The following is a 14,355-nucleotide window of genomic DNA, read 5'->3' as shown; positions in this document are numbered from 1 at the left end:
TCATAGTTTGTATTCATCATATTTGGGTCCCCGCTTCAAGCCGCTATCTCCGCTCGATGTACAGTTGCCGTGTTATCCCCGCGGTTATCTATGCTATGCAGGGAGGCCGCGCAAGGGTTGACGCAAAGCCTTATGAGCTGTTGCGTTCAGAGCCAGGATGGCATAAGTCAGGAATTTCTCATCTGAGCCTGTACCGCCAACTTAATGGCGACGTAGCTTTGAACGTACTTGAAGACCCGCCACGGGTTTAACAGGACGGAGGCGGTCTACAACATTAACCTGAGAGCCGTTTCTACAGGATTTCACTCCTGTGTACTAAGGTAACAGACTGTTGTATCCGTCAGCCCGAAGTGTTCTAATCCAATTCGTTTGTCAAAATCTATATCCGTTTCGTTGCCATTTCCGCTTGTTACATCACACTCCGTGTGTGATGGTGTGAATACAGCCACTCCAACTAGGAGAACAGACGCTGACCAGAAAGCCGCTCACTGTGAGTCAGACGCTTCTGGGTTTTTGTATGTTCACCATGCCCACGCATGATGAAGGGGACACATAGTTATTGAAGGGCGGTGTCTATTCGCCTTTGTCACTGAGACTTCATTGGACTAGCTAGCTTTTGTACCGCGCCCTCTGTTTCAGCCGCTCCCTGTCGGGGATTGCTTATTCGTTAAAAACTTATTCGCAACTACCCTGCTACTGCAGGCCTTCCGGCGATCCGCAACCTGCCGACCCCCCCGGTAGCTTAGAGCTCAGCTTAGCCGTCCGATCCCTAAGGAACGTAGACCTCCGGGATCGAACAATTTAGATAGCGATTGCATATTTGCTGTTGATTGATATGGATTTGAGTAGTTTTTTGTTAGTTTTGGAGACAACCGCAATAATAATAATTTGGTAATCGTAATCCTCATAAATCACGTATGCTCAAGCAATATTTGCCAACGTTTTAATTTTATATATGTGGGAATATTTCTTTAAACTACAATTAATAAAAGTTATTCATTGCAACGAAATTATTTAGAAAATGAAAGAGGTTCCTTCTTCCTTGAGAAATCGTTTCATATCCAGCCTTGTTCGAATTAAAAGTGTTAAATGTAAAAAATATCCTTTTTGTTTGTTCAAATTTTCAAATTTTCAAGTTTTCAAAATCGAATTTACATATGTTGAAACAATTGAAAGCTAAATTTTAGTAAGATCTCTAAAGAAACGCAATGTTATATTATTTTTATACCTTATAAAAATAAAAAAAAATCAATTTACGGCGACAGCTCATTTTTTACTACGATTTATTCGGACTTTCACGCCAAGAAAATAGGAGGGAGTCGGACCATGCATAGATTTGACTATGAGAGTCTTGAGATAAGACACGACATCGTTGAACTTACCTCTGAACCGCGTGACCACGATGCAACAATGGCATTGCAGGCTAATGGCATATCTCGGTTACCCATACATTGACGGCCCTGTTCGCGTGCCATCTTCTCAAGTTCAGGTTGGGAATCCTGGCACTCGTAAAGCGTAATTTGTTGTAAGTAATGTATGCTGAACGATGAGTCATATATCGGCTTATACTTCAGCATGTTCAGGAGTCAAGATAGGTTTATAGGTGAAATATATGCGTAAAAACGTCCATAGAGATAAAAAACAAATTACATATATTTTTATTAACAGATTAAAGAGATGGGTTTCATTGATAATTTTTTGAATGTATACGTTAACTTACCCGAACTAGGTGATGTTTGCGATTAACGTCTTCCAATTTGAACATCTTGCACCAAGATAAAGTACTATCTCCGCTTGGCAGTTCTACGTCCTCATTCCGAAGTTCTACTTGTCGCATTTGATTGTCTCTTCGAAAATGAGGTTGTGACTTTTGGGTAAGCACCATGGGATGATATGGGCGAAAAGCGGATTTTGGATCAGGTAGTGTACCAGGTTGCACTGATCCATGAGGAGGGTCCCGACTGTGATACATAAACATAAGCCTCATCGTGTTATTCTGTGGAATAAAAAAGAAACGGGTACGCTTGATACTTTTAAAAGGCATAGAAACATTTTGGGTGATTGAACTTGAAGAGTTAAATTTTCGATGAGAGGTGACAGTAACTGAATTGTACAAAATCTAAATATTTGGAGTCCTTATCGTACTACATGGAACAAAAAAAAGAGGTTGTCTGCAAAGTCGGTTTACTGACGATAGTTTAACGTGATAGCGTCATAAGAAAATACTGATTGAATGGTTGCATTTTTCAAAAGAAAAATTTAATTTTATTTGTTTGATACATATTTTGTATGGATATAGAGAATGAGTTAACATTAACATAACATATACTTTAACATAACATAACATAACATAACATAACATAACATGACATAACACAACACAACACAACACAACACAACACAACACAACACAACATAACATAACATAACATAACATAACATAACATAACATAACATAACATAACATAACATAACATAACATAACATAACATAACATAACATAACATAACATAACATAACATAACATAACATAACATAACATAACATAACATAACATAACATAACATAACATAACATAACATAACATAACATAACATAACATAACATAACATAACATAACATAACATAACATAACATAACATAACATAACATAACATAACATAACATAACATAACATAACATAACATAACATAACATAACATAACATAACATAACATAACATAACATAACATAACATAACATAACATAACATAACATAACATAACATAACATAACATAACATAACATAACATAACATAACATAACATAACATAACATAACATAACATAACATAACATAACATAACGTAACATAACAAATTACCCCGTATTAAAGCACTTATCAACAGCTTCCATTTGATACCCATATTGTACATACACATCCGAAGGTTACCCGGGTCCACGTTTTGACCTATATCTCGAGACCCCAGTTACGGAGCGGCATGAAAAATACTCTGTACTAAAGCATTCACCAACAGCTTTCATTTGATATCCCTATTGTACAAACGCATTCTAGGCTCCACGTTTTGGTCTCTATCTCGAGACCCTAGTCACGGAGCGGATGGAAATACTCTGAACTAAAGCATTCACCAACAGCTTCTATTTGATACCCATATTGTACGTACACATCCCCAGGTTACCCGGGTCCACGTTTTGACCTATATCTCGAGACGGTATCTACCAATAGGTATCCAAACTATACGGAAACCATCTTCAATACCTCCTTAACAATGTGTGTAAGTTTGGTTTAATTCGGTGCAAAGACACAGCGGGTCCACGTTTTGGCATATATTTCGAGACCTTAGTGATCAATAGGTATGAAAATTACCCCGTATTAAAGCACTTATCAACAGCTTTCATTTGATATCCATATTGTACAAACACATTGTAGGGTCCACGTTTTGACCTATATCTCGAGACCCTATCTACCAATAGGTATCCAAACAATACGGAAACCATCTTCAATACATACTTAACAATGTGTGTAAGTTTGGTTTAATTCGGTGCAAAGACACGGCGGGTCCACGTTTTGGCATATATTTCCAGACCCTAGTCATCAATAGGTATGAAAATTACCCCGTATTAAAGCACTTATCAACAGCTTTCATTTGATACCCATATTGTACATACACATCCGAAGGTTACCCGGGTCCACGTTTTGACCTATATCTCGAGCCCTATTTCCAAAATAAAATATAATCCATGTTACTCGTGGAGGATGTAGCTTTCGAATGGTGAAAGAATTTTTAAAATCGGTCCAGTAGTTTTTGAGCCTATTCATTACAACCAAACAAACAAAGTTTTCCTCTTTATAATATTAGTATAGATATGGTAAATATTACCATACATTTTTTCCTTCAGATATAATAAAAAAATAATAATAATAACATTAAAACAACAGGTATTATTAACAAACTTGGTTTTATTTTAAATTCTTCAAGTAAATCAAATTAATAATAATCAATAAGAAGGCATATGCCAATACAAATACGTGAATTTATATATGTACATATGCGCATATACATACATACATATATACGCTCACTTAAGTAGGGGAGAGCAAGATGTCGAACGTTGCCGTTCGTTTGCTTTGTTTGCTTTGTCGTTCCTTCCGCTCTTTCGCTTGCAGTTCATTCAATGCAATGAGCAAGGTAACTACATATGGGCAAGGTAACACTAATATGAGCAAGGTAACTACATATGAGCAAGGTAACACTAATATGAGCAATGTAACACTAATATGAGCAAGGTAACTACATATGAGCAAGGTAACACTAATATGAGCAAGGTAACTACATATGAGCAAGGTAACTACATATGAGCAAGGTAACTACATATGAACAGTAATGAGCAAGGTAACGACACATTTTTTCGACACAAACCCAAAAGGGTTTTTGACGTGATAACGTCTTATAATTCGATTTAACAGGCTGCACGCACGAAAAAATGTGTCGTTACCTTGCTCATTACTGTTCATATGTAGTTACCTTGCTCATATTAGTGTTACCTTGCTCATTACTGTTCATATGTAGTTACCTTGCTCATATTAGTGTTACCTTGCTCATTACTGTTCATATGTAGTTACCTTGCTCATATTAGTGTTACCTTGCTCATATGTAGTTACCTTGCTCACTGCATTGAATGAACTGCAAGCGAAAGAGCGGAAGGAACGACAAAGCAAACAAAGCAAACGAACGGCAACGTTCGACATCTTGCTCTCCCCTACTTAAGTGAGCGTATATATGTATGTATGTATATGCGCATATGTACATATATAAATTCACGTATTTGTATTGGCATATGCCTTCTTATTGATTATTATTATTTTGATTTACTTGAAGAATTTCAAATAAAACCAAGTTTGTTAATAATACCTGTTGTTTTAATGTTATTATTATTAATTTTTTTATTATATATGAAGGAAAAAATGTATGGTAATATTTACCATATACCTTATAAGATATGTTGTCTATACTAATATTAAAACTTTGTTTGTTTGTAATGAATAGGCTCAAAACTACTGGACCGATTTTAAAAATTCTTTCACCATTCGAAAGCTACATCCTCCACGAGTAACATGGATTATATTTTATTTTGGAAATAGGGCTCGAGATATAGGTCAAAACGTGGACCCGGGTAACCTTCGGATGTGTATGTACAATATGGGTATCAAATGGAAGCTGTTGGTGAATGCTTTAGTCCAGAGTATGTTTCATGCTGCTCCGTGACTAGGGTCTCGAGATAGAGACCAAAACGTGGACCCTAGAATGTGTTTGTACAATATGGATATCAAATTGAAGCTGTTGGTGAATGCTTTAGTACAGAGTATTTTTCATGCCGCTCCGTGACTGGGGTCTCGAGATATAGGTCAAAACGTGGACCCGGGTAACCTTTGGTTGTGTATGTACAATATGGGTATCAAATGAAAGCTGTTGATAAGTGCTTTAATACGGGGTAGTTTTCATACCTATTGATGAGTAGGGTCTCGAAATATATGCCAAAACGTGGACCCGCCGTGTCTTTGAACCGAATTAAACCAAACTTACACACATTGTTAAGTAGGTATTGAAGATGATTTCCGTATAGTTTGAATACCTATTGGTAGATAGGGTCTCAAGATATAGGTGAAAACGTGGACCCGGGTAACCTTCGGACGTGTATGTACAATATGGGTATCAAATGAAAGCTGTTGGTGAATGCTTTAGTACAGAGTATTTTTCATGCCGCTCCGTGACTGGGGTCTCGAGATATAGGTCAAAACGTGAACCCGGGAAACCTTTGGTTGTGTATGTACAATATGGGTATCAGAAAGCTGTTGATAAGTGCTTTAATACGGGGTAATTTGTTATGTTATGTAATGTAATGTAATGTTATGTTATGGTATGTTATGTTATGTTATGTTATGTTATGTTATGTTATGTTATGTTATGTTATGTTATGTTATGTTATGTTATGTTATGTTATGTTATGTTATGTTATGTTATGTTATGTTATGTTATGTTATGTTATGTTATGTTATGTTATGTTATGTTATGTTATGTTATGTTATGTTATGTTATGTTATGTTATGTTATGTTATGTTATGTTATGTTATGTTATGTTATGTTATGTTATGTTATGTTATGTTTTTTTTAATACATTCTAAAGTGCTTAATACACCAAACCAGCTGGTTACTATCAAAATTATACATATCTACACCGAATAATTTATAATTTCCACTACAACCGTTAAGTGTTTAAGCAAGCACTTCAAGTGAATTGTTGTGCACCATAGGGAGCACCTGTCAATACACGTATACTCAATGGCGTCTTTAACTAGTAACTTTCCTGCGATACCGGGGCACCTGTCGGACACCTGACAGAGTATAATTAAAATATCAAACCAAATAAAAACGCCAGTAAACCATCATCATATAGACCTATACGCCTCTTACCCTTTCTTTCAAAACTATTTGAAAAATTTATCCATGACAGTCTTGACCCCATCAAACAAGCGAAGAACATAATTCCCTCTCACCAGTTTGCATTCCGACACACACATTCGACCAGTCAACAACTCCGCCGAGTAACTAAAAAATCATAAATGAAATTAACAAGAAAAACTATTGTGTCGCAATTTATCTTGGCGTAGCGAAGGCTTTTGACAGCGTATGACACCCAGGACTACTATATAAGTTAAAACAAATATGCTCACTTGACTACTATCTACTACTGCGAAGGAGTAATCAGGACGAATGGTCGGAGGTATTAGAAATGGATGCCGAAGTACCATAAGGCAGCGTATTGGGACCATTTTTGTACATATATAATTTACATATATGACATACCCTATCCGAATGACGACTGCATGATTGCTACCTTCACCGACGACACAATATTAATTACGTCTGATAAGAATATAAATGTCGCTTCATCGAAGTTACGAAATCTAATTGACACAATGTTGACTTGTTTCGCATAGAAATATACAAATAATTCACCGACTTCAATAAAAAACCTTAAGGACTATCGTAAATGCGCTCTGGTGTATAACAAATAAAGACTTACACCGCGACCTAAAAATGTATCCCATAAAAGACGTAATCAGAAATATAGCGCGAAACACACACAAAAATTACTAACTAATTCGAACCAAGAGGTACAAAAAATACCGCACATGGAGCTGACGCAGAAATTAGGACTAATACAATACAAATCACACCAACAGCATTAGCAGATATAAAAACTATTTTGACAAAGTATAACTAAGAATATTATTGTTGCTAATATAGTAAATCTAAGCTATGTAAATATCCATTGAAACATGTTATTTAAATGTTGATTTCAAGTAACAATTAATCTCTCACCCAGGCTATAAAAATTACCAAGTGTCCATAGACAGATGTAATAAAATTGGGATGTAAAAAAAAACTATATAAAGGGGGATTGTTTAAGAGCTATAGGAAAGTTTTTCAAAAAAACACACGTGATATTCAGAAAAATGCATGAAACTTTTATTTAAATCGATAGTACAGTCCACATAATTTAATATTTGTAGATTATTTCATGCAAATGTTGACCGCGACTGCGCTTCAAATGGCCCATCCGCTTAGTCCAATTTTGGTACACTCTTTCCAATGTTTCGGGAGGTATCTCACATATAAATGTTTTAATGTTGTCTTCCAATGTATTAATTGAAGCAGGCTTGTCTGAATAGACATGAGCTTTAACATAGCCCCACAAAAAATATCGAAAGGTGTTATATCGCACGATCTGGGTGGCCAATTGACAGGTCCCGAACGTGAAATGAAATGTTCACCGAACTCGCCTCTCAACAAGTCCATTGTTACGCGTGCTGTGTGGCATGTGGCACCGTCTTGCTGAAACCACATGTCATGCAAGTCAAGCTTTTGCATTTTGGGCAAAACAAAGTTGGATATCATTTCACGGTAGCGCTCATCATTCATAGTTACGTTACGATTCGCAGTATCTTTGAAAAAGTACGGTCCAATGATACCTCCAGCCCATAAACCGCACCAAACTATGACCTTTTCTGGATACATTGGTAGCTCTTGCAATTCTTCTGGCTGATCTTCTCTCCAAAATCGACAATTCTGCTTATTTACGTACCCATTGATCCAAAAATGAGCTTCGTCGCTGAACACAATTTTTCGATAAAAAAGTGGATCTCAAACTTTCTTAACAGAACACGCATCTTTATAATAAAATATAATGATTTGTAAGCGTTGTTCGTTTGTAAGACGAGTCATGGTTAAATTATAGACCAAACTGAAGATGTTTGACAGTGAAACAAAACACGAAACGTGCGTCAGCTGTTTAAACCAATTGCTTAAAAAGATAATAGCTAAAAAATCACCCGTTATAAATAAATATCTAACTGATCTTGATGAAAAACATAAAGTTGCTTCGGATAGCGCACTGTCTCAACATTTCGTCCTTTTAGATCACACTTATTGTCCAAGTTTTAATTCCAAAATTCGGTAAAAGCAATGGTTCCTTTTGAAAGAACAAAATGTATGTCTAAAAGATGCTCAGTTTGCATTCAATCATTCCCCATGTACCTATGTTTGTAAAAACACATACATACGTAAGAGTAAACATGGTGAAAAAACTCAGAAGCTGTGACATATATCAGACCGTTAACCGGCTCTCAGTGAATTTGAAAGAATTAGCTGATTGGCTGACGTAACAGGGAACATGAGAGCGGTAAGTTTAGGAAAAACTGAGATTGTGTTGGTGATGTCTTTGCTTATGTTGCTTTATTGCCGTCTGAAGGATAGATGACTAGAAACTATTTTTCTCGTGATGCCACACCGGAAGAAACACTAATTGGGTATTTTTTAAACAAAAATTGTGAATTTTGCAGTTTCCCCATCACCACACCCCACATACATACTTTTTTATGCATACAATAAAAATAAGCACCGTCAGTACAAACTACATACTTGAGCGAAAATTCAAGAACTAAGATTTAATTAAAATTATTGAAGACAAAAATAATGAAAGCGAAAACCATAACTACATTAGGATGTAAGATAAAAAAAAAAAAAAAATTGTAGAACAACAGATCAGATCAAGTTAAAGCAAAATAAAAATAAAAGTTACGATTATCCAAGAAAACCTTTAATTTTTTAAAACTTGAAAATAGTCAACAAAAGTATGTAAAATTTCTCTAGATAATAACTAGAAATCACATCTCAAATTCAATTCAATTACCTACGCTTTTAAAGCAAAGTATAAATGCATAAACAAGAAAACCAGTTTTCAATAGAATAACGTATACAGCTATGGTCAAAGAAATGGCGCACTTTCCCACAATAACACATAATGATGATTATTTTTACTGGATTGCATAGAAAGACAGTTATTTTTGCACAAATCTATTATTTTATTTCAGACTAACAAAAAAACGCAAAATACATAACAATTCAATATCAACAATTATAAGGAGCTCGAAAAATATCAATACTTTTATCAATCTGCACGAAAAACAGAAATTAGAAATTTGAAATTGGTTTCTAAATTTTTTATCTGATTAGTATTTTATTGAGTATCCATTATTTTTTAAAGTTTTATTATTTTTACATCTAAAGTAAACTTTCTATTAACTTTTCAGTTCCACGCTTTCTGTACTCCTTGCCATAGTTCACTGGCATTAAAAAATGTTTTTTTTTGCCCAAAGTTAACCTTAATATCGTTCCACAGATTTTCAATGGGGTTAAGGTCTTGGCTTTGTGCTGGCCAATCCAGAACTGGAAAGCTAGCGCTTCTCCGAATTTGTTTGGAGCCATTGATTACTTTACCAAAATTTTTCAAATGCATCTTAACCTGAGTACTTTTGAAAATAATAAAAAATTAAATGAACTGTATAATGGATACACAAATCCTCATTGTGGAGCACTATTGAAATAATCTACCGGCTCTATTCGAGACTGATTAGGATCCTTGTAATGGTGTAAAGATGTGGCAAAAGATTTGTCGAGATAAAAGGATATGACCTTACTTATAGATGAGATCAATATTTTTAAAATGTCGAGATTCGTGATTTCTTGCACGACTATTATTCGGTTGATCGGGTTTTAAACACACTGTGAGTATGAATCCTCAAATGATAAGAAAAATGTCTTGAAATACCGGTTGCTCATCAGCAGGCAATAGCAAATCTCTGAGAGTATTTGTGCCAATAAAAAAAAAACAACCTTTCACAAAATGCATCTGCCCTTCGGACACGGATGGCACCTCCATTTTTTAAGGCAACATGAGGATGCACACCACAAGTTGAAGAAAAAGCTCCATCTGACGAAGGGCGCGTACGCAAATTATTTGTATGTACATATACTACACCGGGCAAAAAGTAAGGTGAATTTATTTGTCAAACTTCGCGGGATTAAAATTTCGCTCTAGTTATTTTTTCCATGAGTTGGCAGCACTGTTAATTACATCTGGGCAACTTTCATGTGAATGTCATTATCAGTAATATATTTACACTTGTGTTTACCAAACGACCAAGAGTGCTTTTTTCGATTTTTACAATGTCTGATTTGATTGAGCAGAGAAGTGCCATCAAATTTTGTTTGCGGAATGAAATTTCGGCTGCGGAAACGTTTAGCATGTTGCAGAAGGCATTTGGTGATTCTACCATGTCGCAGAAAAATGTTTATAAGTGGTACAAAGACTTCAAAGAGGGTCGAGAACGTGTTGATGACTTGGAGCGCTCCGGACGACCATCGACGTCAACAGATGACCAACACGTCAATAAAGTGAAGGAGTTAGTGCTCAAAAAACGTCGGTTGACTGTTAAAGACCTTACTGATATGATCGGAATATCAGAAGGATCTGTGAAAACTATTTTGAAAGACCATTTGGGCCTACGAAAAGTCAAATCTCGAAAAAAGTCGTCGCGTTGATGTGTGTGAAACAATGCTTTCAGACTATCAGGACAAGCTCAAATGCATCATTACAGGAGATGAGACTTGGATTTATGCTTACGACCCTGAAACAACCGACCAATCAAGCGAAAATCGTGCTAAAGGCGAGGCCAGACCGAAAAGAGCACGTCAAAGTCGTTCAAAAATAAAGGTCATGATGGCAGTTTTTTTCGATTTTCGTGGTGTGGTGCACTATGAATTCCTTCCACCTGGCCAAACTGTTAATAAGGAATATTATTTGAGCGTTATGCGTCGTTTACGTGAACCAATTCGTCTAAAAATACCAGAACACCCAACAACTCTTGGTTTTTGCATCACGATAATGCACCGTCTCACACTGCACACGTTCTTCGTGACCATTTCGCCAAAAATTCCACGCATATCGTTCCGCAACCACGATATTTGCCTGATTTGGCTCAGTGTGACTTCTGGCTATTTCCAAAACTCAAGAGACCACTTCGGGGAACGCGTTTCGAGTCGATTGAGGAGATAAAAGCTGAATCGAAGAAGGTGCTAATGGCTATACGGGAAATGGACTATTTGGCATGTTTCGGGGATTGGAAAAATCATTGGCATAAGTGTATTTCATCGAGAGGGGATTATTTTAAAGGGGATGAAATTGATTTACAAGAATAAATAAAGATTTTTCATTTTACAACCAAATTCACCTTACTTTTTGCCCACAGTATATATACCTTCTACTCAAATATGAATGAGACGGTATCAATAAAACGGTCCGCGGATGAGATATGGCAAAAATAAATTTTTTGTTTTTTGGTAGGACTGTTATAAGCTTACATGGCAAATTCCAGCGTGATATGTCACATAGTTTGTTTTCTGTGCTACTGTAAACAAGTCAAGCTCGAGTGTGTTCTTCGAATTTAACGATGGTAATTCAAGTTGAACAAAGAATTTGTTTGAAATTTTGTTATTCCAACAAAATTTCGGCTTCAGACGCCTTAAAAATGTTGCAGACAACCTAAGCTTATAACAGTCCTAGCAAAAAACAAAAAATTTATTTTTGCCTATGTCATCCGCGGACCGTTTTATTGATACCGTCTCGTTCATATTTGAGTAGAAGGTATATATATGTATATATAAGTAATATCGGCCTCAATATGAAACTAAAAAATCTTGGTGCCTCTGCTGTTTGTTTTATTCATTAATGACATCGGTTCCTGTTTCCCATCATCTGATTTTAGTACTTCCCTCTCTTGTGGAATTGGACGTTATCTTATATTATTATTAATATTATATTATTATTATGATTGTGTTTAAGTAGTAATTAAGACGTATTTGCTTATAGTATTTACCCGTTTGGCTAAATAAAGATAAATAAAATATTTTGTATTGTTTTATTACCACTCAGTAAGATTTCTTTTTCGATAGACCAGGCGTAGACATCACTTCAATGAGTATGTCTTTTGTACCAAATACGAGTACCAGGTCTCAACTTCAGTGTACTTTTCTTTGGAGTGTACACTATGAGACCTGGTATACTTATCTGATCCATGACTATGACCGAACAAATTGATTGCTCCAAACTTTGGGTGTGAAACTCGACTATCTCATCTCAAGCAGCTCACCAGAAATAGCGCACTTAAAGCATACGTCGAGAACTTAGATAAAAAAACAAGGAAATTTGCTGACACCGACTCAATTTCCCATTACGCATCTTGGATACCAGCCACCGTCCATTATTAGATTTACGAAATCCGTATATCAAACTAGAGATCACAGAAAATTTCAAACTGGCAAATGGCATATATAGTATCTTTATGTATTGACAAGTGTTTCCAATAAATTATAAAATTTATTATTTATACATATATATATGAGTATGATATTAATACGCACATACCTATTTATATGTACATACATAAGAAGTTTTGTGCTTTTAAAATTTCCAAATTTTTTAACCTTACTCGTATCTGGTTTTTAACCACGATCCGCGTATATTCCATTTAAAATGATTTTTAACGAGCTTGGTTTAATATGTACTTCAGTCTCCAATTCTACATGCATACGTATGCACGAATTTACTTAAATATTTGTATGTGCATTTTGGTGAATGTGATTGCATATGTATGTATGTATTAACGATTGCATTACGCTTTCACTATTCAAGCTACATAACTTTGGTGCATTCGTCATTACTTGTTTCACCGTGTGACCGAGTACATTTGAGAAGCCATTTGAATCCATTACGTCTAAGTGCCCCATGTGGCGCGGTTAAGTGTGACTGCACTGTGCTGCTTAACATCGGTTCCGACAATTGACTAGCCGCCCAACCGACCGGGTACTTTACTACTTGTCCATTTGCAGTGGACACAATACTTTAATTAACAATTCAGCACAATCCCCTGGAGCGTCGCGCGCTTACGTTGAGTTGAGAGGGCCGTTCCGCACAGGCATGAGAATGACCGCGTCGAAATGGGGTGGCCCATGAGGTTCCACATGTGAACATTATGGACAGGAATACAAAAGTCATTACCGTGAGCTGTTGGCGTAGACAGACAAAGGTGAACGTGGTCTCGGCTAGGGCTCACCAGTGTACGACTTATATGTATGTCTAAATGTATTTATATGTATGGATATATTCTCGTTTGTATATGTGGATTTGAGAAAACAATGACAACAGCAAAAACGAAGAGCAGAGAAAAACAACGAAGTTGGAAACAAGTAAAAACAACGCGAATAAAATAGTATGAAATGAATTGCAATAAAACCGAAACGAGTAGAGGCATGTCGAGGTGAAAACATCATGAGGTAACAACCAAAAATTAATGAAAACAAACTAGCCATGACCAGTTGTGGTCGCCAGTTACCGTAGCTAAATGCCGAAAGGATTTAACCGACGAAAGGATAACGTTGCTTTCATTGCCGTCAACGTCAACGTAGCATTTGAGTTTGGCCAGGTCGAGTTTGCTGTGATTGCTATACGGGCTTATACCAACACCAATGGCACATACGAGTAACAGTTTACGCCTCGTGATGACTTTGCTCTGAATTGCTCAACAGTAGCTACTGGAAGTTGTTTTAGGCATTTACAGTTATACCTGTAATATGTACAGTGGGCAGTCAAGCAATTAGCACAATATCAAAAATTGTCATTTCATATAACCATAATCATATATAATAAAAATGTTGTTGCAAATCTGTAAGATTTTCACCGAATATAATTGGTTAACTTATTCTATTGTAATTACAACGGGAATTACAAATTTCCAAAAAGAATACTTTAAATGAAACACGCGAATGTGGTTTGACAACGCGTTTTTATTCTTAAGATTGGATACCACGTTTTTCTTTCTTTAGTTCTGTTTTTGTTCCTCAGAGTTGCCACACAATGGATATGGTAACCTTCTGAATCCCAAGCCGATTGAGAG

At 36.0% G+C, this 14,355-nt stretch overlaps 1 protein-coding gene across 1 annotated transcript in view; it reads right to left on the bottom strand.

The window, feature by feature from the left end:
• LOC129240339 (MOXD1 homolog 2) overlaps positions 1–14,355 on the bottom strand; it is a 170,572-nt gene that overhangs the window by 71,508 nt on the left and 84,709 nt on the right. Inside the window, exons 3-4 of the mRNA XM_054876085.1 lie at positions 1,721–1,996; positions 1,383–1,568 (exon numbers count right to left, since the gene is read on the bottom strand). Coding sequence (XP_054732060.1) covers positions 1,383–1,568; positions 1,721–1,996 — 462 coding nt within the window. The remainder of the gene's footprint in view (positions 1–1,382; positions 1,569–1,720; positions 1,997–14,355) is intronic.

The sequence above is a fragment of the Anastrepha obliqua genome, chromosome 3 (genome assembly GCF_027943255.1).
Source record: "Anastrepha obliqua isolate idAnaObli1 chromosome 3, idAnaObli1_1.0, whole genome shotgun sequence".
NCBI classification, from domain to species: domain Eukaryota; kingdom Metazoa; phylum Arthropoda; class Insecta; order Diptera; family Tephritidae; genus Anastrepha; species Anastrepha obliqua.
The sequence above is the reverse complement of the archived record's forward strand: the minus strand, read 5'-3'. Positions and strand labels throughout refer to the sequence as shown.